Source organism: Chinchilla lanigera, unplaced genomic scaffold, assembly GCF_000276665.1.
Source record: "Chinchilla lanigera isolate Chin_1 unplaced genomic scaffold, ChiLan1.0 scaffold00131, whole genome shotgun sequence".
NCBI classification, from domain to species: Eukaryota; Metazoa; Chordata; class Mammalia; order Rodentia; family Chinchillidae; genus Chinchilla; species Chinchilla lanigera.
This window is the reverse complement of record NW_004955532.1, coordinates 3,278,214-3,306,045: the sequence shown is the minus strand read 5'-3', so window position 1 is coordinate 3,306,045 and position 27,832 is coordinate 3,278,214. Positions and strand designations below refer to the sequence as shown.

Below are 27,832 nucleotides of genomic sequence, written 5' to 3'. Positions count from 1 at the left end.
TCAAGAGGAAACAAGAAAATCATCTGTTTTATTCTGGATTCTGGAAGCTCCAATATGAGGCTGAAAAAAGACCACGGGGCAGCCACCCAGGGGGCTGATGCAAGCAACAGACCCTGGCTCCTCCAGCCCTGTGAGCCAGAGGGCAACGAGGGACAGGCTGGGCCAGAGCCCTGGGGTGGGCGAGGTCAGAGCCCCAGGCCCCAGGCCCCAGGCCATGTGGGGAAGGAAACGAGGAAGAGGGCTGGAGAGCTTGCTCAGGTCCTCGAGGGGCACAGGGCACAGCGACCGCTCCCCCTCCTCAGGGGTTCTGAGGTCCTGAAGGGGCCCCCAGGGGTCTGGCCTCAGGTTCCAGCCGGGACTCCTCCGAGGGCCCCTCCCCCTCCAGATCCAGCTCCTCAAAGGAGGAGCCGCTGGCGCCTGACTCGCTGTAGCTGTGTTCGCTGCGGTCATCGCCATCATCCCAGCCTCGGCTGCTCGCCCCCAGGGACTGCGTGGTGGCTGAAGTCTCCCGGCTGCCGGGGCCCACCTCCAGGCTGACAGAACTCGTGTCACTGGTCCTGTCTGCTCCTGTGGCCAGGACAAGGGAGCACAGGTTACCCGGGACCGCGGCACCCCCACCCACGGTCCCTCTTCCAGAGCAGGAGCCCACCAGCAGCGTGGCACCTGAGCACACCCAGCTGCTCACGAGTAACACGCCCACCTCGGCTCAGGAGACCCATTCCAGCTGCCCTCTGCCCTGACCGGGGCTGAAGCCACAGGGCTGAGAGCATGGGAGGGCGGGGGAGGAAGCGGGGAGCAGCTGGCCGCACACTCCCCTCCTCACCCTGAATTAGCCTCGCTCCCGCACTCCCACAAAGCCTGCTGCCCCCAGTCCAGTCCATTAAGGGCTACGCGGCCCCAGGGTGAGGAGCTGAGGGGAGAACAAAGAGGCGAAGTGTCAGGCTTGGAAGGCTGTCTTCCAAGGCCAGCCACCCAACACTGCCCATTAGGCCCGAGGACCCAAGAATGGACGCGAGGCCTCCCCAGTGCCCACCCCCACGCGACCTCTCAAAGGAACAGCTGTGTCCAGGAAGTCGGCCGGCCCCTCCCTCTGGCCACCATCGGTCTCCACACTTGCGGAGGGGCCTGAGGCACACAGAGGGAAGTCTCAGCAAGCACTCAAGCAGTCACAGAAGGAGGGCTCTGGGATGACATACAGACCCTCTCCCCTGCACCTGGGCCAACCCAGAGGAACCCTCCCCCTCCACAGCCTGTCCCTCGCCACTGCTGTTTCCTGTACAAGGCAGCAAAAAGGGACCCAGTGACTGCGCAGCACCCAAGCCGTGCTGGGCCAGCGACAGCCCAGGTCCTCCCGCATCTGCTTGTCCAACCCAGTACATCCTCTAAGCAAGTGGCTCTTCATCTTCCCTAACTAGGAACGACCCCTCCGTTCATCTCTCCAGACCAGAGCACGGAGCGCAGCTAGAAGGCAGCAAGGAAGAACCCAGAACTCAGGCCCACAATGTGCCACCATACAAGGTGAGGGATGGGCCAGTTTCCCCAGCTCCCGTTTCCATGGTGATACAGCCCAAAGCCAGACGCATCTAGGGACTACTCTGCATTTGGACTGGCCTGGAGCTGTCCCTGAACCTCAGCTGGGGCCTACACTGAAAGTGAGGGAATTTGAGACCTGTTTGCCCAACCTATTTGGCCCCAGAAGATGCCCTCTTGGGCCTCAGTGGAAGAGTGAGTCCTGAAAGTGCCAACCTGCTGCCCAGGACCTTCGCGCTGGTGGGGCCCCAGGCATGGCTTCTACATAAAGGCATGCTAACACAGAGGAGCGGGAGCCCAGGCTGAGCTCTGGGGCAGGGCGCCAGCTCCTTGCCCCCATCATCAGTGTCCAGAGGCTGCAGACCTAAAGGTACCAGGAGGGAGGCAGCTCCTCCCTGGACCCACTACCGCCAAATTCTGCCTGCCACCCACCCAATGACTCTGGAGACCTCTGCTTCCCAGCTGGCTGCCTCCTTTACCACCCCTGAGCTAGAAGTGATCAGAGGAAGCAGCCCATGGGGGCTTCCTTCAGCCCAGGGCTCAGCATGCTGGGAGGCAGGGAGACCAGGCACTTGGGATGAAGAAGGTGAAGGCCGGGGAGTGGCGTCCCCACAGCCCCAGTGAAGTACACACAGGAGGGAGTCCCAGCACCCTGAGCCTTATCCCTAAGGAGAGGACACAGCAAGGGAGGAGCAGCTACAGCCCCAGGGCTGCTGGCCAGGGGCTATGAAGCTACCACCTTCACCCCAGTTCCTCCCCCTCGTCCCACAGCCAGTGCAGAGATCAAATATTCATCGCCTCTCTGGAGCTAAATAATACATCAATGTAATAACAGGCACAAGGCAGCTAATCACCCCTTTTCGCCTCTCAGCCAAAGCCACAGCCCAGCCCGGAGGCAGGCAGAGACAGACCAAGCCTTGGGTGGCCACGCACCCACTAGGCACTGCTAAGTGGCATGCACCTGGCAGGAGATACCCAGAGTCTGCCCCCAGTGTCAAGACAGGCCCTGCCAGGGGTGGACAGACCGTCAGCCCCCGCACTCGGGAGGGGGTGGGCAGGCTGGTGGGGAGGGCAGGCCGAGGAGCTGGAGGGTACGGGAGCTGCAGCTGCAGCCAGCTCTAGCAGGTGCCAAGCAGCCCTTCAACACTCCCAGCAGGCCGTGTTTGGGAGGACAGGAAGCAGTGGGTGTGTCACAGAGGGAGTAGTCAGGCAGCAGAGGGAGGTCACAGAAGGCCAAGGTGCTCCTCCTTCCTGTCCTGGGGGCTGCCTGGGGCTGCCGACCTTGTGCCTTGTCCTGTGCCCACAGCAGGAGCACGGAGCAGTGTCTGCCGGGCACGACCAGGCAGAAGGGGCCAGTACCCCATGGAGGTAATTAACGTGGCAGATGAAGTTAACTGTGTTGGACACAGGCCCCTGGGAGCAGAGACCGCCTCCCAGCACCCTGCCCCCACCAGCCCCTGCCTGCACATGTCTCTCGAGGGTGACCTTGGCTGTTGAAGGCTGGATGTGCGGAACGTCTCCTAGAGAAAGAGGAGAAGGGACAGCCCCCTGCCCCCCACCCCCCCAGCTCTGTACCACTCCGAGAAATCACACTCATTCAGAGTCAGAAAGGCTCCATGCAGGGCAGCAAACGGCTGGCCCCCGGGACCACTGGCAACAGCCTGGGGTCACAAAAAGTTATGGCAGGAGGTGGGCTGGGAGCAGGCGAGAGGCCTGCTGCCCTGGACCTGGACACTGGCTGCCAGCAGGTGCACGAGCTGGCCTGGAGGAGAAAGGAGGGAGGAGAAAGCGGCTGGTGCTGGTGCGGTCCCAGAGTGAGGGGTGGGAGAACACCTCATCCCTCCTCACCTCCCAGATCCTGATGCGCCCCAGCCAAGCGACTCCTTTCCTGAGCTGCTTCAGCCCCTTCCCAGGAGCACCCAACTATCTGTGACCTGCGTTTCCAAGGGCACTCCTGGGCATCTGGAGAGAACCCCAACAGGGGCGCTATGTATCTGTGTTGCCGGGGGAACGTGCGAAACCACCCACACCTGCATGGAACCATGTGTCTGGGAACAGACAACTCTGCATGTGGTCTTGCGATAGGAGTGTCCTTCCTCCCTCTGTCAAACATGCCTGACACAGTGCCAACACACAGAGGCCTCCTTCACCGTGCCCTTGGATATCCAGAAGAGGGGCTCCCGGCAGGGTCCTGCCCTCACCCCCCCATTCTATACCTGTATCGTCCACTTGGGCATCACTGGCCTCCACAAGACCCCGGCATTTCCGCTCTGTCTCCTTCACCTCCGGCACATAGAAGTCTCCCTGCCGTGCCAGTGGGCACATGAAATGGATCTGGTCTTGCTGGTAGATCTCTAGCCGAGGGTGGGCACACAGCTTCCGTTCCTAGCCAGAGAGTTGGAAAAAGTGGAATGAGCCCTACACATACCCCAACCCCCTTGTCCCTGGGTGGCTAGAGAACTGTCTATTATCTGTCCTTTCCCAAGGGGCTGGCTGTGCCTGAAAACCCCTACTGAGGGAGGCACCTGCAAAGCCCTCCCTAAGAGCAGGCCCCCCCTAAGAACCCCCCTATACTCTAGGGCATAGTGGTCTACGGACCCAGGAACCCTTAACAACCCTTCAGGACAGGGCTAAAAGAACCCAAGAGCCTAACACTGCTAATTCTGCATGTATGTCTGGGACCAAAAAGCTAGTCTCACAGAGTTATGAAGCTCAGCACATCTAGACCATCCAGAACAGGGGTTCTAAGAACCCCCAAGGCTCCCAAATCAAGGTCTAACCTGTCAGACTTTCCAGCCCCAAACCCCCATCTGTCCCTGACATCCTCTTTACCCTGGACAACACCAACTAAACCAGAAATATTAGTTGAGGCCAGCGTCTCTGACCCTGGGATCTCTCTAGCCTCTGCCAGCAGACACATCTCGGACCCTGCTTCTGCTCCCATCCCCCTGCTAGGGCTGTGACCCCTCCTGGAACCACGTCAGCCTCTGAGCCATCAAGTGCTGTTCCCACGCCTTCTCCCAGGGCCAGAGGTTCAGATAAGGGAGAGGAGGCTGAGCAGGAGGAGCAGGCACAACATGTGGGTCTAGCACTGGACATTTCCCACTGGGCTGAAAGACCAGCTTCTAGGGGCCCCAAACTCTGAACGCATCCCACTCCGCTCTGCCTGAACACAGGCCCCCATGCTCCCGGTCCCCCGAGTGTAAAAGCAGGCAGACACACCAGAGGTGCCCTGAGGCAGACACGACAGTGAGGACAAGAGTCAAGTGTCTGTTGCCGCAGAGCCTCCCCGCCTCCCCCTGACAGAGCGGTTACCCACCGAGATGACTGTGAGCCCCGTCACCGCTCACCTGCCAACCTTCACAGCACAGATATTTATAGCACCCGCCGCTCTCAGCACAAGCTCTGAGAGGAGCCTTGCACTTCACAGTAATGAGAGACTCACGGCCAGGCTCAGAGAAGCCACTCCAGGACCCCACTTGTCGGCCTGCCTAGCCGACTGCAGTGCTGAAGAAGCTCTCCCAGTTAATGTCAGGGAAGAGGGCGGTACCAACGGACCTGCTCAGGGACCAGGAAAAGAGGCAGCCGCCTGAACAGCAAATCCAGCAGGACCCTCAGTGCCAACTGGAGGGAGTGTACACCAGCAAGTCACATAACCTGGCCCAGCGCAGCTGCAGCTCAGCCTCCAACTCCATGAGTTGCCCAGGCAAAGCCTTGCATCCTGCATCTCCATGTATTCAACCTCAGAGGGCAACACCCTGGACCCAGTGCATCCAAGTCGCTGACGCAAAGTCATTAGTTTTCGTAGTTGGAATCCATTTCTGTCAACCTGGTGGCTCTGGCCCCTCAGCCCACAGGTCCACGCCCCAGTTTCTGCTGTCCCTGAACACACTTTTGCTGTTTCTGACAGCTGCCTTGCTCTTCCGCCCACACACATGTCCACCACAGCCTTGGCCCTTTGGAGACCGACAAAAACGATACAGGAAGCAAACATTACCAGGCTTTGGGCCCCTCCAACACTGGCCCTTGGGGGTGGGTATCTGTCCACACTTAGCCCCACCCAGCAAACTGGGCCAGGCTACCAAGGCCAGGGCCAAGGAGGCTCTCTGAAGGCCCCAGAGCTTCCCCAGTAGTTTGAGGGAAGAAAGGGTTCCCAGATCCAGGAAGGGCATGACCTTCACCCCCATCCACAGGAGCTGGACACCTACAGGACATAAGTACAGCCACTGAGTGGCCATGAGCCATCTTAGGAGCTGTTTTGGGGATTCTCTCAGAGACTAAAGCCTGCGCCCACCCACAGATTCCAGGGACAGTGGGGACCCTGCTCCAGCCCACCAACACTCAGGCCACAGCCCTAACTTCCACTGTGGAGGTCCGTGGCCTAAGAGATGATAACAGGGGGCAGTGCTCTTTCCACCCTCTCTTCTAGGCTGGGCACTAGGGTGGGCAGGACCAGGCATCTACCCTGTACCACCTGCTCTGCCAGCCCCCTCGTTGGCAGGCAGGAGGCAACTCTGCGGCTGCTCTACACATCTGCCTCCTCCAGAGAGCCTGGCTCTGAAGCTGCCTAGCTGTGGACAGCCCTGTTGCCATGGAAACTGCATCCTCCATCCTTGTCGTTGCCTTCATCTCAAAGCCATCGGGGAGAACAGGAATAGGGGTTACAGAGGCTGAAGAGAAAACTGTGGCCTGGGTACACAGCCCTCCCTCCTCTGCGTCTCCCTCCCGCCCTGCCAGCCTCCTGAGGAGATGCGGCTGCCCAGATCTGCCTCAGACCCACACCCAGCCTGGTCCCAGCCCTGCCACCTGGGGACCCCTGGCCCTCCCTACTGGGGGGAAGCTCGAAGCTAATTAAAGTCCTGTTGACTGCTCAACCCCAAACCACTGTAATACATGTCGGATCCTGTCAAAATGCAGACTGGGGCAGAGGAGAAGCGGGGATGAGGCAGGCACAGGGCTGAATGTCCAACTTCAGCCCACAGGCAAGTAAAGGGGCTTCTAGTTGTTCTTATAAGACTTCCTGGGACAGCCCTCTCCCCCACATACTCAGCTCACTGGGCAGGAATGAGTCTACTGGGGGTTGCAGACAGGGAACGAGAGGCCGGCCTGGCCATATGCCTTGTCCCTGCAAGACTGGACAGAGAGGACAAGCCCTGTCCCTCCCAGCCAGGCGCAGCCTCTGGGGGCAAAAAGGAGGGCTCTCAGGTCCTCACTGCACCACAGGGGCTGCAGCCCAGGCAACATGTCGGTGAGCGGGTAAGCATGGAAAAATCACTGGAGGAAGGCGAGGCCAGATGCCTCCTCCACAGCCAGCCCCAGGGAGCCCTTGGAGCATAGGCTTGCCAATGGCCAAGGACACCAGCTCAATGCCACACTGGGCTGGGCCTGGTGAATAAAGGAGCCTGGATAGGCCTTCGGTACTCCCAGCTCTGACACCCGCGCTTGGACCACCCAGACAGCCAGAAGCATGCGGAAGCATTGCCAGGACGCGGGACCCTGCTCTGGCCTCTGGCCACTGGTCACCTGACAAGCCCACCACCCAGGGCCCACTCACGCACATGGCTCACAGGAACCATCAGGCCCTCTCTGAGGGGGAAGAGACACAATGGTGCCCTCAGAAAGTCTCTGAACCCAGAGAGGGAGGAAGGAGGAAAGAGAGGACCTCAGCTATCACCACTCTGTGCTTTGCTCTCAGAACCTCAGCCTGTGCTCTGGCTTTAGCTAGAGGTATGGAGTGGGTGAAAGACAGACGAGGTCAGGCCCACACTAGGGGCCAAGAACGGATTTCACTCCCAGGCTGCCCACAGGCTGGGCTTGCTCAGAGATAGACGGCAATGCCCAAAAGGAACATGGGTGTGGGCCAAGAATGGGCGCACACCTCCTACACAAACTCTTGGCCCAGAAAAGGAAGAGGTTGGCCTGATGCATCCCCACCCCATCACAGCCCTTTACCTCCTGCCTCGTGGGGCTGAGAGGTCCTGGGCCCTCTCTGCTTACCCTTTGCTGCCCAGTCCTACCCACCCCTCTATGCCAGGCTGGAGAGCCAGGCAGACACACAACCAGCAAGCAGCTGTTGCATCCCACCCAAGGTGGTGGCATCTTGCTGGGTGAAGTGATGCATGCTCATTTTTAATTACAGAGACACCAACGTGCACCCGCCTGCACCCAGCAGTCCCTGCGATGGGGGCTCAGACCCTGGACGCCCCACAGGCAGCTGGCTGGCGTCACGTGTGCAAAGTGCTGGATGCGGGGAGCGCAGCAGGGGGGCTGTGGATTGAATGCAGCAAGGTGTTATTATTCTACCCAGGAACTTGCCCGCGACTTCCCTCTCTCTGGCCTCCTCTCATCTCCATCAGAACGCCCGGTGCCTCCTGGCCAGGAACATAAGCCTGTCTGTGGGATGTGGGGGGAGGGTGGGGTCTGCAGAAGGGCTAACGACCGTCCTCCCCTGCTCCTTTCTCTAGTGGCAGCAAGGCCCAAAGCTCTGAAAATGACAGAAAAAGAGACAAGAAGGGAGAAAGACTGCCAGGGAGGGGACAGAGGGCACAGGGAGTGTCACAGAGAGCCCAGGACCTTGGCCTAGCTACTGACAAATGAGTGGTTTCCCTCTGGGCCTCAACTTCCCCAATAAAGGGAGTAGAAAGGATTTCAAATAAAGTAGGGATCTGGAAAGGATGAATAAAAGTACCATTATTTAAAGATAAGACAACTGTGTACTTGGAAAAATCAGAACGATGACTGAACTATCACAAACATTAAGTCACCACTAACCAAAACACAGCCCATTCTTCTGTGCACCAGTCACCAAATTAGAAACTGTAACAGAAGCAAGAGATCAAGGATCAGGTCTAGCCCAGGGACTGGGAAGCCCCTAAATGGCAAAGGAGCCAGGCAGGCAGGGGCGGACCTGGGCAGCAGCTTGGGGAAGACTGCAGAAGGGGAAGTGTGAGTGAACAGGGTGGGGAGGCGAGGTGCTGGGCCTGGCACCCCAGCCTGCTGTGCCTGCTGCTGCCATTGCCTGAAGACTTTTCATTTTCACCTCAGAGCCGGCAGCTCGCCATACAATTTACACCTCTGCTCATCTCCCTGGCGCTACTCAGGCCCTGGACTCCTGGGTGGCTCATGGCGGGGGCCTCGACAGCAGTGATGCACCAGGACGGGCTGAGACACTGAGGAGCAGAGGACGGTTCCCTCCGAGCAGGCACCCGGGACACAGGGCCTCACGCATCCTGGTGCCCAGGCAGACCGGGGAGCCTTGGCCCTGCACCCATGCCCAGTGCTTCCTTCCCCAGGGCCCGGAGACCTGGGGAGCACAGGCATGAGCAGCCCACGGAGAGCCCAGCCAGAGCTCTATGCAGGTCAGATCTGAAATCCCAGAGTTCTCCCTTTTAAATATGGGCACCTCTAAATGCTCCTTTCCCATGGCAGGCTGCAGAGCTCACCCCCTCTGAGACCCAACTATCTCTGCAGCATTTGTGTAACCAAGGACCTTGAGCCCTGTCGGGCTCACAAGCCGATGAAAACGTTGCTGACTGATTACCCAGCAGCAGGAAGGCTGCTCAGGGCAGATGGAGCCATGAAGCCCTGTACCTGGGAGCCAGCGGAGTCAGGAAACGCCAGAGGGGAAGGACAAGTGGACAGGAAGGATAGAGAAGAGATGGGGCAGAGGGAGGGAGGGAACGAGAAGGCTCTGAACTTCCCAGTTCCCACTTGCTCTCTGACCTCCCCTCCATCCCTCAGGAAGTCTTTCATGTCAGTCTCAGGTTTCCTGGCCACCTAACTAGCTGGCCTCTCCTTATCTAAGGGCTCTGCTAAAGGCAGAGTCGTTCTGCTCCCTGGGCAATTTTCCTCCTCAGAACATTCCCCGACCCACATCCTAAATCCCAAGTTTTCCGGAAAATAACAAAAGAATCCTTCCTTGCTAAGTTCCATCTGCCTAGAGAAGGCGACTCCCTCTGGATTGGTGATGGCCCCAACCCCACAGCACCATCCAGACAAGCCTCAGCCCCCAGGGACCTGCAGGACTGCCAAGCTACAATATCCAAGCTGGTATTTCGAGAGTAGTGGCTCCCACGCCACCCCAGCAAAGGCTGGCTTTGTGCTTTCAGTCCTGGGGGAGGACAGATGCAATGGGTGAAGCCAGAGAGGCTGAAAAGCAGGTTCCAGTGCCTAGGTCAGCAGAGGGACCTCGCCTCCTGTGGGTCCCCCCATACCTCGACCCACAGGAACAGCTCCCTAAGGGGTGCCAGGGATCCAATTCCTGATGTGGCAGGGAGGAGGTTCTGCTTGGCTTAAAGGTATCTGGGAGTGAGGCATCATTGCTACTCTCAGCTAACTTATTTTCCTTATTCAGAGTTTGGTTGTGGCCTCTGGCTCTTCCTCCTTACCTCCCGGTACTCAAAGAGGCCTGCTCCTTATCCTGGCCTGGACACTGTCACTCACTCATCTGCTCAGATATCATCGTTGGTAGATGGGACCCATCCCAATCTCTGGTCTCACTGGATACCAGGGCCTCTGTCTTACCTGTCATCCACACAGACAGCACTGCCCACCCTCCCAGACCCAGCCCGAACACCACACCCTGCAAGGCTTGTTCAGCCTTTCCCGCGACTCTCCACCCTACTCCTCATTATGGCCAAGCTCTGTCGGGGGAGATAGGAAAGGGTGTCTGGGGGCCAGGTACTGGGGCTGCTGAGAATGCCTTCCTTCCATGCTGGAGCAGGCCAACTAGCGGGAAGCAGCTCTGGCAGTGAGCTGGCCCACGAGATCCAGCAAGGGAAGCCAGGGAATGGGGTGGCCTCTGCCTCACGGAGGGTGAGGACATGAGGCCCCACTGCTGCCTGCAGCAGCTGCTTCCTGTCCCTGGGAGTATCTGCAAGGCCACCTTTTAATGAGGGCTTGCTGGGCAAATGGGCACAGACCAACAGCCTCAGTCTCCAACTCTAACTACCAAGGCTAGAGACAGAGGGTCAAGTGGACTTGGGCTGTGTTAGTGCCATCCCCAGACTGATGGTAGCACCATCCCAAGTGTATCCAGAATTCAAGACAAGTCCTCAGCCTCTTGGTCCCAGTCCCGCTCATGCACAGTGCAGAGTGGCAAGAGGCACGTAACGAGGAGCGATCCCAGCCCACGGGACTCAGTCTGGATTCCACCAGTGCTTCCACCCCTTGACCTTGGGTAACCTCCCCTCTCTAGGACTCTTCCTGTTAGTAAAACAGTGGGAACGCTGCCTTTGACTAGACCCTTACGACTGCCTCCTAGCTGGATCCCGCGCCCCAAACAATACCACAGGAAGGAGGCTTCATTAAATATCCACAGAATAAGCAAAGGAGTTGAGGTAAGAACTCCACCTCTTCCCCATTTTTAGTGATGGGGCAAACTGGCCTTGCACATGGCCAGGTACACGCTTGACCACTGAGCTATGTACCCCACCCCCAGCCTCTCTTATTAAAATAAAGCTGGGCAAAGGTGGTGGGCCGAGAAAGGGAGATTTCAAACTCCCCACGGGCCCCTTCACCTGGATTCCCACTGCCAGGGCCCAGTTGTTCTCCACTGGGCCTCTTGTGCTGGCATGGACACGCGCCCACCCACCAACTTCCTCAGAGCTGCTGAGGCAGGCTAAGGGGAAACAAACATAGGGCTCACAGCCCAGTGGGCAGAAATCCAGGCAGGTTTTCTGTTTTGTTTTGTTTTGTTTTTTTGTGGTACTGGAGATTAAACCCAGGGCCTTGGCACTGAGCTGTATCACAAGCCCTTTTTTATTTTGAGACAGGTCTCACTAAGTTGCCCAGGCTGAATTTAAATTTATAATCCTTCTGCCTCAGACCCCTAGACTGGTGGGGTTGCAGGCATGCACCAACATGCCCAGCTAGAACCCAGGTTCTGACCAGACTACTGGGTGTTTCCCCTCAGCCCACAGAGCTTACAGAGACGACTCACTTCCACAGGCACCAACACCCCCAACCCCAGTTCCCAGACAGCTGCCCCACGGCATCACCATGCTATTACCCCACACCTCCACCCTAGGTAGACTCCAACCTGCAGCTACCCAGGGCTCCCCTTCAAGTCTAGCTCCCAGTGAGTACGCTCCCAGGAAAGAACTGCCTCCTCCGGATGCACCTACCCTACCTGCAGGAGGGTGGGCCCAACGCCTCCCATCTCCACTCACACCGCAGTTGCCGCAGCAACCCTGGAACCCAGAACAGGCACGCTGCTGATGTGCAGTGGCAATCTGAAGCAGGTAAGGGTCTGCACTCAGGTCCTGACGCCAGCTCCGGGACCCCTCAACATACAGCTAAGGCTGCCATTCCACAGTAGTCTCGGAACTGTGGTCCTTTTCCCTTTAAGACCCTCGTAGGACAACCCCAGTCAACCCAGCAGTCCCAAAATTCAGCCAACAAACTTCCCCTCACAGTCAGGCCATATCCCTTTGGAAATTCTTCTTGCAATCCTTTTCTCTAAATCGACCGAAAAAGGGCCAAGTCTGACCTCCAGGGCCTAACTTCCCCCAGTCAATCAATCAGCCACCATCAGGCTGGGCGTGGTGGCACACCCTGTAATCCCAGCACTTTGGAGGCCAAGGCAGGAGGATCTTTGCAAGTTCCAGACCAGCCTGGGTTGTAAAGTGTGCTCAAGGCCAACCTGAACTGCACAGCAAGACCCTGTCTCAAAAAGACAAAAAAAAAAAAAAAATCAGCCACCATCAAGCAATGCCCTGTCTCTCTAAACATGGAAAATGCTCCACGCATTTTATAAGGGCCCTCCCCTAAGAACTCCTGGAAATCAGAGACCCAGAAAAATGAGTTTATGGGGATTTTGGACCTTGCTGGGAGGGGAGCAAACTTAGGAGAGGGGAGCAGTCAGTCTAACAGTCTCACTGTTCCCTACAAACTGCTACGGACAGTCACCAGCCCAGTCCCGATCTAGCGACCTTTTATGTACAACCCCAGCCACAGGGTCCCGTCTTCCATCATTCAGTCCTGGTCCACTCCATATGCTCAAAGCTGTCTTAGACGTTCATTAAAACTGGTTTTACGCCAGGTGTGATGGTAGTTGCCTGTAATCCCAGCACTCTGGCAGGCTGAGAGGGGAGAAGATCAAAAGTTTGAGCCCAGCCTGGGCAACTTGGCAAGACCCTGTCACAAAATAAAAATTTTTTAAAAACACCAGGTACGTAATGTACCTCAGTGTGAAAGACCTGGGTTCAATGCCCAGTACTGCAAAAAAATAAAAAAGAAAAAAGATTGCTTCTAACCTGAGGTGAGGCTCGGGGCCTTTGAGCGTTACTCTGGACTTGCATCTTGACCCTCTCTCTCCTTTGCAGGCAACTTCAAGAAAGCCCAGTTCCCTCCTGTAGCTACTAGAAGATGCCCTGCACCTCAGAATAATCCCTTCTTAGATGCCAGTGGAGCAGCTTCACCAAGTTTGAGCATCTTCCACATTCAGTGACGGTCACACAGCACCCAGAGATCCCTCACACGCTGTTTTGGAGTGCTCAGCCTAGGGGATTCTCTAGTAGTTTATGTGGAAAAAGGCCGTTCCAGCTCCTACAGCTCAGTTTTCCAAGCTGCCAAGCAGAGCAAAGCTGGCCAGAGAGCCAGAGCTGTCACACAGATCACAAAGCTGGGATCTAGCCATCCCTTCTAGAATCCCCAGGGGGTCTGACAAATGCATCTCTTTGGGCTCTTTGCAGTGACCCCCAGGTCCCTCACTGTCTCCTGAGACCAGTCATGCCCCAGGATGCAGGCACATCTGCAGCTGCTCTCCACCTTCCCCACCCAAAGTTCTGAGACCTCACCCAGCCTCTCACCGCAGCCTCTGGGGACACAGGTGAGGCTGCCAAGCCGTCCCTCCCTTTCTGGCAGCAGGGCTCCTGGCCTCCCTGACCTGCTCTGAAACACAATGCTGACGACTGCTGTCATTCCATCTGAAGAACCTTCACGGCAGTCCCAGCGCCAGAGAGAAAAGAGTGCGTGCGTGCGTGCGTGCGTGCGTGTGTACACATGCACCATGCTCATGGGTAAAGGCAGCCAGCTGTCAGGGCTGAGAGTCAGAAGTGCCTAGTCTCATTAGTAGCTGCTTTTCTCTGTCTATAGAGCAGCAGCAAGGAGGGTGGGAGGCAACCTCTCCAACCTGTTTCCAGTGACCCCTGGGCTGAAGAGGCAGAGGGCCACCTGTCGATCACCAGCTATAATCAGTACACCAAGTCAGCTCCTTCCTAATCTCCCTAGGAAACAAGGTCCCTCTAAACCAGAAGCAGAGGCATTCCCTGCCCCCTGCCACAGGAACAGGGTGAGAACCTTGGACGGAGCCTCCCCTGTGGGCAGCCTGGTCTCCTCCTCTCCCCCTGCGCATGGCGACACTCCCACAAGCATGCTTCCCAGACACCTCTAGGAGAAACCCCTCGCTTTCCTCCATACCATGGCTTCCTCACCCCAGCCCCCAGCCCCCAGCTGGAGAGCCGAGTCCAGAACACAGACAGGCTCCCACAGGAGGGGCAGGCAAGAGAAAGGGCTTTCATCAAAGAGGTGACGTCAAAACCAGGCAACTTGTGAAGCTGTCAGGGGCCGGGAAATTTGGACAAAGGTGTCTAAAAATAAACCCCAAGCCAGGAAAAGGCTTTGGTGGCTGAGTCCTTCGCCACCACACCACATGCCATGCGCCCTGTTCTAAGGTCTGGAACCCAGAAGTCTTTTCCGTGGGGGAGTGCTCCCCTCCAGATTAGCCCTTGAGGTTGAGGAAGGCACAGACGGGACGAGACAACACGGACCTGCCCTACCTCGAGGGAGATGGGGGAGGACTCACCTGAGAGGGCACGCTGAGTGGGCCTAGGGCACTGAGATCTCCTGTTCCCACACTTACCACCAGCCCGCACCCAGCACATCCTCCCCAGCACCCTCCAGGTCACAGAAGAAACTCCTCTTGACCCTCCCCCTGCCTCCGCCCCACCACCACCACACCAAGACAGCCTTCCCACTTCCAGGTCTGCCAGCCCGCTTCGGCCATCCTGGCTCTGACCACAACGACCACGACGACCACCCAGGGCCTCCTTTACTCATTCCCCAGCCCAGACTCTTATACCACCTTTCCCAGTACCTGTCTGAGCTCCCACTTCCTGTCCCTCTCCCAAAACTGTTCTGGAGGACAAAGTCACAAGGATCCTTCCTCCAGGTCTGCCGAGCTCCCACTCTGGATGGCTCTTGTCCTGTACCCTGGCCCTAGCCACACCGGCCTCACGTTCTGCACAGCCCTTGCTGCCACCAGCTGTCTAGGGCCCAGAGGATGGAGGCACGGGGCAACTCCCAGATTAAATGCCATCATCAGGCTGACATCCCAAAACATATTCTCCAGCCAAGGACTACCTGATCTCTAGACTTTCCGCACACTGCCGTCATTCAGCTGTGTCCACACCATCTAGATGTCTCTCAGGTAGCTCCACTGACAGCCCACAGAGCTTGCTTCCTCTAAATCCAGGTCCTCCTTCACTTACCCACACTGACCCACCCACCCAAAGGGAAGCAGAAACCTCTATGATGTCTCTACTTCCCCTGCCCCAACAGCCAGCCTACCCCAAGTCCATCAGTTTTACCCCAAAATGAGACTACAAATCTCTGTGCTGGTCTGCACCTCTATGGCCACTGGCTCAGTCCAAGCTGCTACAATTCATGGTGAAATTCATGACTGATCCCTAAGTACACCCATCCATCCTCTGATCCATGATCCAGGCCCAGGGGTGGGCTAGCTGGTCCCAAGATATGGCTCTAATCAAACACTGCAGTAATTCCCCACTGCATTAGATCAAATTTGTGTGTCTTGCCCTGCTCTGCCTAGACCATTCTTACATCCTCTCCAAAGATCCTTCTGGAATTCTGCCTTCAAGTGACTGCCGTTGAGAGGCTGTCCCTGACCATTCTACCTAAGCGGCCCCCTGACTTTCTCACACTTCTTTTCTAGCACATACATTTTCTGTTCTTGTCTGACACTTAGTACTTACCTTTACTGCCTGACCATAATAAACACCAACACTTCCTATCATGTCCTGCAGGGCACCCAGCACACACATAATAAATATGAATTAATGAATAAACATCACTTCTAAGCCCAAAGTAAGGCTGTTTTCCTAGCACCCAAGCTTATGAAATGTTTAGAGGAAGAAATATATACAGCAGGGCAAGGTCTTTAGGGGCTCTGTCAGACCTCCTGGTGCCCGGTTCTCCCTTTCTCCTAGGTAGGCTAGGCTGCTGGCATTACTTCCTTCCAGAGCAGGAAGAGGAGACAGGACCTGTCATTGGTGCCCCAGTCCTGGGCTCAGGGAGCAGGGTTATACCCATCCAGAGGCGGTGCCAGGACAACACATGGGACCTCAGCCTGCCCAGCCAATGGGAGCCTCAAGGTTGTGCTCTGTAGGCCTCTAGCAGGACGAGGACAGAGGGCCTGTCCATCCACCTGGGCATGGAGTGCAGGATGAGCTCTACGGATATTGCCCAAACCAGACAGATTAGACCAGGTTCTGAACAAGCTCTGGGGAGACACACCGGCTCCTACGAGGTCTTGGGCATGTCAAAAAGATGCCTATGGCCTCTGCCCATCTTCCTAGCTCTCCAGGCATGTGCTACAGGAGAGCCCCCAGGTGCTCCCACCGCATCAAACTGCCTCTTTCTTCCATCCTGGACAGCTACCCCTGATTCCTCACCATGGGACACGGCTGACCCCCCAAAATACATACCAGACCCATGCCTCACCTTGATGTAGGTGTCCAGGGCAGGATGGACCCGGCGGATAGCCAGCCAGATGGACAGGGCAGTGGTGTAAGGGAAGGTGGCTGTTACCACATGGCTGGGTGCTGGGAAGGAAAAGATCTTGAAGCCGAATTTCTGGTAGAGATGGATCAGTTCAGGGGAAGGCGACTCTTCCCCTTCACTCAGGATACTGCCCACTGCACAGCGGCACTTCTCGGGGGGCACCTGCAGAGGCAGAGTTGTGTTCAGTGCTGGGCCGAGGAGGAAGGTGCTCAGACTTCTTACTGTCTGTGCCAGCTCAGGCCTGGGAGAACCGCCTGCTCCCCAGACCACAAAGCCCCAGATCCCAGCACAGAGCTCGTTATTTTCCTGCCCAAACCCCTTCATTGCTCCTGCCTGTGCACCCTGCTGCAGACCTCACACATACCCCTTCACTTATTCCTGCAGCAAATGCACCACCCCTACTCTGCAGACCCAGGCATCACCACAAGGGTCAGACCTGGCCTCTGTCCTCTAGGAACCCAGGACAGGGAAGCATGGAGAGGACTTCTGCACCATAACCTCCACACAAACCATCAACTGCATCACTGAGGGGCCCTCCCATTGCCTGAGGGTCTCCAGGAGGACCCTGATGTCTGGATCTAGTACAGCCCAACGAGGTCATTGTCCTCCCAGATCCTGGAGAAACAAGCTTCGCTGGCAGAGAAATTACGGCAGCTAAGGGAGCAGAACTGAGGAACGTGGACAAGAAAACAGCCCACAGTTCTTCATTCCTGGTCACATCCTGGGAAATCTCCATGTGCATGCTCGTGTGTGTGTGTGCGCGTGCGCGCGCGCGCGCTGCCTGCAGCCCCAGCTGGATAAGCTCTTCTGTGAGCCTGCACCTCTATCTAGGACTGACCCAAGGCCTAAGCAGCCAGACTTTCCCTGGCATCAAGAAGCTGCACTTTGTCTCACCGCCAGCTACCTACTTCCCTTGTCCGTTTTCCTGCCAAGTAAGTTACAGCTCCTGGGCTGGATTCCCAGGGGTCGATATCCCTGAATCCAGGACACACAGATCTTGGGGTCTCAAGTTTAAGTTCTGCTCACCCCAAAGCTCTCCTCTCCCTATCCAGGACCTGCTTACCCCTAAATTAGAACAAGCCACTCCCTCTGTATTTAGTTCCCTCCCTGAAGGAGGTTCACCTTCTCAGCACAATGAAGCCATTACTACTGATTGCCTCTGCTCTCGCAGTCTAGCGCTTTCCTGGGACCTGGGAGACCGATTCCCTGGGACATTCACAGTCTTCATTACCTCCTTTACTCTAGCCAACCCAGCCTGCCTTAGAATCACTCTACTAGGACACGTGCATCTACCCTACGTCCTCACCCTCTCTGGCTCTGGTCCCCCTGCAGTCCCCTTGAATCCAGTGACAACAAACCTGGCTTGGAGCTTCAGTAGCAGGTAGTACATAAACGCAGTGGTTATATCCACAGCTGGAGAGGGGCCAGGTGGGGTGTAACTCTTGAGTCTTTGATTGTCACGAAGTACCTTGGCTTCTTAGAGCCTCAATTCCCTGACAGCTACTTATAGCCCTACCATATTAAGAGCTATTTCGCAAGGGTTTAGCTTGGGCCACACACTCACCAACTGCTTTATGACTGTTATTGGTTATTAGTACCTAAGACACAGCTACTAACAACTGTCCCATGGCCTGGAATACCCACCTATACTCATCTCTGAAGATGCAGCTCCTCCCCACCCATCCTTCAGGTTCAAACACTCTCTCAGGGAGCCTTTCAGAGTGGCTTGGTAGCAGTCTCTCCTCTGCCTGCAATCTCCCCTGCCAGATCAAGTCTGCGGTTACCAGCAGCAGTCGCTTCACCCAGCCGCCCCGGAGAATGCTACAGTACCACCTCTTGTCTCTAGATGGTGCAGCTGCCCTACTCTGCTCTTCATCTGGAGCAGGTTTCCAGAGGCATCCCGATACAACAAGGGTCTGTGCCTATCACAAAGCCTACCTCCACATCCCTGACCCTCACAACTTGTGCTAACAAAAGAAACATCATGTAGCTTAGAGGGAGCAAAGGGAGGAAGGTTACTCGAATCAAGCCTCGGTTCCAGGATTTTCCCTACTATCAATGCAGGAGCCCTCATGAAACTTCAGCTCAACAGTCTTCAGGCCACAAAAAGTATTAGAATACCATGATCACCCTGCTGAGAAACTCAGTGGCTCCCAATTCAACTCTAAGACAAAACTAGACTCCACAGCCCAGCACGCAGGGCAGTCTGTTAGCATAACCCACACAACACTGCCCGGATCTATCCATACACGCACCTCCTGTCTATGTCCCCAGTCCTGGTAGGGGCCAGAGATTGGATGGAGAAGCACCCAAGGAGTGTCTACGTGGCAGAGGGAGGAACAGATCCAAGCTTTGGCCCAGCCGCCGTGCCAGCCTCCTCCCCTGCCACACCACTGCACACACCCACATGGAACTATTTGCAGCCAAACATGCCACACTCCCAGGTTTCCTGCCTTTGCATAAACTACTTCCGCTGCCTGAAACGTCCTCTTCACCCTACTGCAGAGTCCCTGAGGCTAGGAAACTCCTGTCCATCCTGTAAGACTGTTAAGCCCATCCCCTCAAAGCCTTTTGATGCTCTCCACCAAGCTATCTCCAGATGCCTCTAAATATCCCTTATTCCAAATACACACCAAGGGATCAGTCTTTGTTTTGTATGGTAACGAGGCCTCCCTATCTCTCCCAACCACCCCAGGCCTCAAGGCAAAAAGGTCCAGAATTCTGTGCACAGAGGATGTTCTTAGTCCGAGCTCACTGATGCTATATAATGTACACAGCTCCTCCTCCCTTTTACCTGGAGAAAGAGCTCCCGCCACAAGGGAGAGAGGCAGCCAATAAGGAAACAAGGCTCCTGGGATCCTGGCCGTGTGGGGGGCAGAGACTCCCTTTCCACCTGAGCAACCCCCCAATTCCACAAGGAGGACATTTCTTACCCCTTCTCCTGCCCTGACTAGCAGCTAGAGGGCAGCCTAAGAGAAGCCTCAGCCTCCCCGTTCTAAGCAGCTCCATGCCAAGCTAGATGTGGGAAGCAGCTGAACCAGTTACCAGCTAGGAGATAAGACAAGCCCTAGACAACCCAAGGAGTGGTAAGACTGGCTGAGAATCAGGGAAAGTCTTCCCTGGTCTCCCAGGAAAGCCCAGGTCTACTTCCAGGAAGAACGGCCTACTAAGGCTGTCAAGGGCCCACAAGGTGTGGGTGTCCCGAGGTTAAGAGACACTATACACTTTGGCTCAATGCAGCATTTCTAGTTGTGCCTAACCCTGAGATAAACGCCTGGGCTTTCCCCACCTGCCTGCTCCCTGTCCTCCCTATCAGCAATTATCTGGGTACCTGTGCACAGCATCAGAGTCACGCCAGAGCTGTACCAGCCAGAAACCGCAGAGGAGACGGGCAGTGGTAAGAACTCTGGCTAAAAGAAAGCTAACTCAGGATCTGCCCTCAAAGCATGAGAACCAGGAAAGAGAGAGGAACATGCCAGAGTCCAGGGCATCTCCTCAGGGCTGTACGCCCCCTTGAGTCCCAGCACTGAAGAAGGCAAGAGGGCAGTCTGCTTGGAACCTAAAGATCTCCAGTGTGAGCTGGCTCCATCTGCCCTTCCAGAAAGACCTCACAGGGTTCTGACGATACTGTGCTGTCTGGCCATAGCAAAGAGAATCACCTGCGGGCCCTGTCTGGCCAAGACCTCACTGATATTAGGAACACGACAAGATTACTATCTTCCAGGATCAAGATAAAAGAAATGAATGCTGGGCGTGGTGGCACACATCTGTAATCCCAGCACTAGGGAGGCTGAGGCAGGAGGATCACTGCAAGTTCGAGACCAGCCTGGGCTGGCAGAGGTAAAAGAAATGGTACCCACTGGGTTTGGTACAAACAGCTATCGCCAACCCCACAAACAACATGGAGAGCTGCTGGAGATCTGCCAGTCCCAGGGTCACAGGGCTGCTCTGGCCCCTTACGTGCCAGCCAACCCAACCCAACCTAGAGCTACACAAAGTAAGTGGAAAAGTAAAGGCAGCGTCCTTCACTTGCACTCCCGGGGGAACAAGGCCATGGTGCGTTCCCATTACAGAGGCTGGACAGTGGGCCTCACGCACTCTCCCAGATGCTGCGGATCAGCCCCGCAGGCCTCATGAGCAGGTGATGCTCAAAGGCACACTGGGGCAGGAGCGAGTCTGGACAAGTGCTCATGCAGATAACCAGGGCACAGGTCAGGACCCATACTGCAGGCCTGGAGGGAAGGGAGGAGGCAGCAGGATGCCAGCCTGGAGGGCGGGGGCCACAGCTTTCTGAGAATTTCCACCTGGAATTCCTCCAGGAAACTCGCTCTGCTTCTACCCTCCAGAAGCATAGTCCTAGCAGCGCTAATACCTGACAAGGCCTCACACTGCACCACGGGCTGCCTTCTACTCATCTTCCCATCAAACCGAAACAGCACTGTGCGGCAGGTGCCATCGGCCCTGATCCCGAGGCCCAGGAAACCACGCCACTCAGCAAAGCTAACACAGGAAGACAGTGCTAGAGTCAGGGTGTAAACCTAAGCAGACCTGCTCCTGAGCTGTACCACACAACCCACAGCCACTTGAGTCTGAGAGTTAGGCCTTGGCTAGAAACAGGTTATACTGTATCCTTTCCCTGCACAATGCCCTCGACACAGCCCTGCAACCTGCGGCAGGAAGGCAGGGTTCTGAAAGTACAGAGGCCAGTGGTAAAGGATTTCAGAGGCAAGGTGAGATGCCCCAAGGGCTAAGCAGCTATTAGGGGTCAAAGGTTGGGCTTTATCCTCACCATTTAGTCCCACAAAAACCAAAACCCTAGGCTGGACGTGTGGCTCAGTGGTAGGTCACACTAGGTGTGCACAAGACCCTAGATTTAATCCCAAGCACCAAAAACAAAACTAAGGAATAACAACAGCAACAACAAAAAACCTGGCAGTAAAGGGATTCTTTCATTCGCATTCAACAGATGAAGAGACAGACAGGCCAAGTGACTCACCCAGAGTCACAGGAAGGGAAGCAGTGGGGCCTGAATTCAAACCCGAAGGCTGAATCCAAAGCCTTCTCCCCTCCCCTTACCTCACCTTCTTTCCAAGGGCAGCTCTGGTGGTGAGAGAAGGGCTCACCTTTTCAGACCTGCCCCACAGATAACCTGCTGAGGAGCAAAGGCCTAGGCAGCACGGAGGTACCTGGGGTAAGGGACAGCTGTGCCTAGCCCTTGAGTTCACCACCCCCTCCCTGACTCTATCTGACTCAAGTGCCTCTGAGAGGGTCTGGGGGAAATTTACACCCACTGAGAAGGGAGGGTGGCGGGCCTAACTCAGCCTCAGGTCCTACAGAGTTAGTGGCCCCAGGCCTCAGTTCTCATGATGAAGAGAAGCGGCTTCCCTGGCAGCCTAGCTTCCTAAAGGCAGAACCTAGTGTGCGCCAGTCCCCCAGCACCATTCGTGGGAGTGCGAGCACTTCCTGCTAGGGGGTAGATAAGCGCAAATCCAGGCCAGTCTTAGGCAATGCAACCAGCTGCCCTACCCTCTTGCTTCAGCTGGGCTCCCACAGAGCAGGCAGGCAGGCTGCTTAAGCCACAAACACAGCAGAAGCAGAGGGTGGACCAAGAGGTGAAGGACGAGGCTGACCAACAGACAGGACAGACTCATGGGCACTGAGAGCGGCCCAGCCACTAGCTCTTGTCCTCAGGCCAGAGCTGGCCAGGATCAATAAGGCACACACGGCCGCCCCAGCTTTCCTTCCCCTCCAACACTAAGGGCTCCCCTCCAACCCTAAAGGCTCCAGGCCCAGGCCCAGGCCCAGAAGGAGAGACTACAGTCCACTTCCACACCTAAGCACTCATCTGAGAAAGGGAACGGAGGGCAGAGCAGATTTTCCAGCCAGGACCCACCCCTCAGCCATGTGTGGGCAACACGGACCACTTACATATGAACATGAGCAGGTCTGCGGCTGGTACCACCATCACAGACCCTGGTGTCTGGAACTCAGCCTCTCACCTCAGGTATCTTGAATGCTGGGCCCTGGACTAGAGCGACACGTGTCAGCCACTGCCAAGGCCTATTCAGTTCCTAACACGCTCTCTCCTTCCTCCCCCCTACCCTCAGTCAGGCCAAGGCCTCCAGGCAGCCCAGGGAATGGACATCCATCCTTCTGCTTCACAGAAACCACCTGCCCAGACTTCAGCCTCCCCCCATACAGGAGGACTCCAGGACACCAGGCTCAAGCGCCATCTGACATGAAGGGGTTTCCAGCAACTGTCACCCTCCTGCCTCAGTGCTCCCTCCTAGATCCACAGGAAGTAGACAAGCTCCGCAGGCTTCTCTCAGTAACCAGCCTCCCCTGGCCTAAACCAGGGAAGGCCTAGAAAGCTGTCAATCCACACCTCAAAGCCAGGCAGCACCTCTAACCTGGTTATTCACTGCCCCACTCACAGTCTAAAACAGTCTCACTTCCTCCCCATATTCCCAGGAGCACATTCTGACCCCGTTATGCTGGGCTACAGATGGAGAAGTAGAGGTGGGATACTCAACAGGTCAGCCTAGAACTTCCCTTTCTCCAAGAACCAGATACACGGGACCCCACACTGGACACCGCCAACAGAGGCAGCCTAGGGAGCAGCAAGCCTAGGTTCTCAGCCTCCTGGTAGGAATGAATCCCACCAGGACCACGAGAAGGTGTCCCCTGAGAGCGCCTGAGGGCAGGCCCCCTGGTCCCCACACTGCCCTGGTACTCAGCACACAGACTAGTACAGATCCAGTGCTCAAGTATCTGCTGAAGGAAAACAATGAAGTATGAGATCAGTACCTCACTCCTGTTAGCTGCACCTCATCCTCCCACAACCCCACCTCCACCCCTGCTCCTATAGTACCAGAGTACAGACCAGGAGGTCTCAGGTCCTTCTGGATCAGACGGTCTGTAATTGTCATGAGTACCTGAAGCCGAAGGTCCATACTTCCCATTTACAATCCACCAGGAAGAAAATGTACTGCCTAGCTCCCAGAGCAGGCAGAGATCCAAGTGTCCCTGAGCCATCCCAGTGCAAGAGTGTGAGCCAGCTCTGAATGTGACATCTTCTGGAATGACACAGGACTGAGGAAGGCAGGATCACTAAACTGTCCATTCATCTTCTACACTGGCCAAATGTCAACAGGGTTTAAGCCCAGGTCACAGTGCTTAGCACATGCTAATAATGTGTTTTTTCCACCCTTTTCTCAGCTGTTGTTAAACATGTTGAGGGCCAGATGCTGGAATGAATGCCTCACCTTATCACTTAATTGAATCCGTGCCAGTCTAACTATGAAGCAGGCATTTTACCACCACTCTACGGATGAGGAATAGGGGCTGAGAAAAGTTATGTGCTATTGAGCCCAGAGTACTTGCTGCCATGGGCTTTCCCGTCCTGGAATTACACCTCCAGCCCAAGAGGCTTCCAGAACACATAGAAATGCTGAGGAGAAAAGAGGCCAACACAAGGGGCCTTGCAAAGGGTTCTACCTCGGCCAGGTGTGGAAGGAGGGGAAGGGACTGGGGAAGCGCAGAAGAGAGGCAAGAACTTCCACAGCAGACCCTGACAGAGCAAGGACCAGGCCTCTAGTCCAGACGCTTTCCACAGCCCCGCACCTGTCCTGTCCATTTGGTCCCTAATGCTCCCAACATTTAGTCTGTGACACCTCCCAGCATGCGACTATAAACCTCCCCATCTCATTCCTCAATCAGCCGTCACCCAGCCCAGTCTCTTCCAGGCCTCTCTACCTCACCTCCCTCCGGCCTCCCCTTGCCCTCCAGGTGGCTTCCTAAACCGAAGCTGGAAAATGGTGCCACTCCTTTCCTCCCAACTCTCTGTACCTCCCACCGCCTGGCCCACAGAAGCGTTCCACCTCCTTCTCCACCCACCACATGTCCACCGGCTGCGCTTCCTCACCACCCTGTCTCCAGGCCTCTGCTCTTGCTTTCCTCAGCCAAGGGGTCCTCTGCGGCAGTTCCAATTCCACTCTTTGTCAGAAAGCCCCACGGAAACCCAGCTCCTCTTGAGGCCTCCTCAGCATACTGGAGGCCCCTCCCTAAACCCGCAGCTCAAACTTCTGCAGGCACTGCGCCCAGTGCCTTGTTAGAGAATTACTTGTGTGAGGCTAACCTGCCACCACAGTTTCCTGAGGACAGGACCAGGTCTGACTCATCTCCAAAGCGCAGCTGAAAGGAGGACCTGGCAGACAGAGAAGCTCAGCACACTCCTGTCTCAACTGAGTACACCCAGTGAGGCCTGGTCAGCAGAGAGCAAGCAGGCTCGAGGGAATGCCCGCTTGAACTCTCCCGACGAGGAAATTCAGACTGGGGGTTCCAAATCCATGGTTTGACAAGAGACTGAAGAGTCCTTGGCAGGCTGTCAGCCCATCTCTTTGTGGGCAGCACCACCCCATAGCATGGCAAGAGACCTACATTGGCAAGCCCTGACTCACTGCAGCTGTAGGACAGCCAGACGCCCACAGGGTGCCTGTGATGCTGGATTAGTCTCTGACTCCAGCATCCTGGACATTCTGAGCACCTCATCTAGTTCCACTTGGCCCTCTCCCAAAAAGGCAGCTTGACGTCTAAGGAAATGTCACATCACTGGGTCAGGAGGCACCAGAACTGTGGAGAAATGGGATTCCATGCCCCATGCCAAGAGGCTGCAAGGGCTTACTGTCACAGCAGGAAAGCTGAGGGAGGGAAAGCACAGAAGTAAGACAAAACTGCAAATTGGGCAGCCTGTGGAGACGGAAGAGGGAAGCACAGCAAGAGGAGCAAAGGGACCAAAGTCCAGGCAGAAGCTAAGGACTCACAGTGGTACAGTCCACTGCTCTAAGAAATGCACAAGTAGCCATGAGCAAGGAGAATCGGACCTAGGCAAGCAGAAGTCAGCTCACAGATGCCTGAAGCAGGAATCCAGGCTAAATACGGATGTTCAAGCTCAGAGAGGAAGTGGTCTACGGGCCAGCTCAAAGACCTTCCCACCCAGTCCCCCAAATCTCCCCACCCCGAGTCCCACCCCCAAGCCTTGGCCCAGGCCCATCCATGGGGCGGAACTCCACGGAGGCTCCTTACCGTGTGAGGGTTGTCATAATAGACAGCAATGGAGCGGAGCTTGGGGGAGACGCAGCAGCTCTCCATGAAAAGCCGCCCAGTGTCGCTATAGGGCCCCACATGGAACTTGTAGGCCACAGTGATGTTGCGGATGAGGGGCGAGCCAGCACTCACTGCCACCCCAGTCAACAGGCCTGAGTACCAGGCAAAGGCCAGCAGCGTCAGCAACAGTAGTAGAGTCAGGCCCCCAATAAGGCCCAGCAGGAGCAGGTCCGACATGGCGCTGGGCCCCCACACCACACCCTAAGGCAGCTGCAAAGGAGACAGAAGGGAGAGGAGGCTGGTAGCCTGCTCTGACCATGCTCACCTGCTTGCCGGCGGGTTCTGGCCCAACCACACCCGGTCTTGGGTGCTCTGACCCGGGAGGGGGAGGGCCAGAAGTGTTTACACACGTAGTGACCTAGAAGGGAGCCACAAAAGATGACTGAAGCCACAAGCCTCTTTATTTCTTAATCACAGTTATTGAAGCTCTTGGAGTAGCTCAGCCTGACAGCTGGCAGCCCTGGTCACATCTGGGGAAACTGAGTCATAGAGAGGCAGAGGAATGAGTCATCCAGGGACAAATTCCTGGTCCTGAGCAGTCTGTCCCCCCACACACATCCTGACACAGACCAGAGGCTACCAGTCTATCTTTCCCCTCATTGCCCCTTCCTTCCCCCGCCGAGACACTGTCAAGCCCAGCCTCCCCAAGTCTCACACACCACCGCCAGACCGAGGACAGACAAGCAATCAGGGTCCAAACACTTGCAACAAAAAAGGAAAAGCATGAGGGAGAAAATGTGCTACAGGAAAAACATTTCATAGGCACCTCCTTTGCACATCTGGCCCACCGGGACTTTGCTATCCACAAGCTCACTCATCCAGAACCAGCTTGAACAGCTGAGCGCAGCCCAGCTGGGGCCTCTCAGACCTGAACCACCAATGCTAACACGCTTCGTTGTACCAGCCCACAGAGCAGACACAGAAGAAGAGGAAAAGGCTGCTGACAGTGGAAACACAACAGAGGAGGAAGTAACGTTACTCCCGGGAGGCAGAGAAGCTGCACAGGACAGGTCCAGAATTAACACAGGGCCGGGTGGGAGCCGGTGGCCTAACCCTCTTCGGGAGGGCTTCACCTGAGCACCCCAGGGAGGAGGCAGGACTGCAGCACACAGAACAGAACACCGTTCACACAGGGAGGAAACACGGGCCTGCCCGGGAGCACCGCCACTTCAGTCACTCAGAAAAGGAGTATTTACAATTTAAAAGGTTGGAACGGAAAAGGCAGTGCTCCAGCCCTATGGAAAACTTAGCTCTCTGCACTTACTTGTTCCCAGTGAAAATATTATGCCGAAAAACTGTCTTTGGAGACAATGAGCAGCGTCTGTCTCCCAAAAGGCCGAGCACATTTCTAAGCCTCTGGCGTCAGAGACTTAAGCACCTCCCGCCAGTCCCCTCACCCTCTGCAGCCTGTGCAGCGGCTTCGCGCTCTCCCTGCAGCACTCCTCGTCCTACTGCCTGCGGCTCCCCTTGGCTGCATCCCTGTCTTCTTGATAATGACCTTATTCTACGGAAACACGTCTCCTACCTTCCTCCCCCAAACAACCCAACAAAGTAGCTACAGACCAGGAAGCAAGTGCCGTGTCTGGAAGTTACAACACTTACCCGAGGACACACAGGTGCTAAAGGGAGGAGCCGCCTGAACCACAACGCAGGCCATGAAAACCCAGGAGGTCGGACTCCCGCGCCCTATTTCCACCTCCTTTCCTCCCTGGCTTCCAGAAAAGCCCAAACGTTTAATCCATGTTGGACACCTCTGACCCAAAGCTGGGAAGCTCTCAGCACGTAGCCCACCACTTGCCCTGGGAGTGACAAGCCTCACTCTGACATCAGAGGCACAATTCCTGTTCAAGATAACTGAGTTAATCCCAGCACTCTGGGAGGATGAGGCAGGAGGACCCAAAGTTCTAGCCCAGTTTAGGCAACTTATGAAAATCTTCTCAAAATAAAAATACAAAGAGGGCGGAGGACATAGCTCTGTGTAGAGGTCCAGGGGTCAATACCAAAAGCGGTAGGACTTAAACCCCCGTCTTTCTTTTCCTCCTGACTCCCAAACCGTTGTGAAAAGTGGGTGGGCACTGTTCCCGCGGGTCCCGGAGGCCAGGGCAGCGCGGGAGGGCGAAGGGGCCGCGCGTCCCCCCGGCACAGGCAGGGAAGGCAGGGCCGGCTCACCTTTCGGGCAGGCTGACTTTTAGCAACTCATGGCGTCCGGCACAGCGGGGCCAGGCGCTCCGGAGCTGCGGGCGAAAGGCACAGTTACCCCGGCCCGGAGGCGGCCAGGCCCAGGCCCGCCCGGCCGAGCCCCTTCCGGGAAAGCCCCGGCGCGCGCGCCTCCCGG

The 27,832-nt window shown here is 56.3% G+C and overlaps 1 protein-coding gene across 1 annotated transcript; it reads right to left on the bottom strand.

Moving 5' to 3' along the window:
• Positions 1-27,832, bottom strand: Tex264 (testis expressed 264; the record flags this gene model as incomplete). Its single annotated transcript, XM_005410319.2, is given in 5 exon segments — positions 1-567; positions 3,747-3,915; positions 16,273-16,494; positions 25,417-25,707; positions 27,667-27,832. Coding segments are annotated over 4 exon segments (918 nt in total). The 3' UTR covers positions 1-298.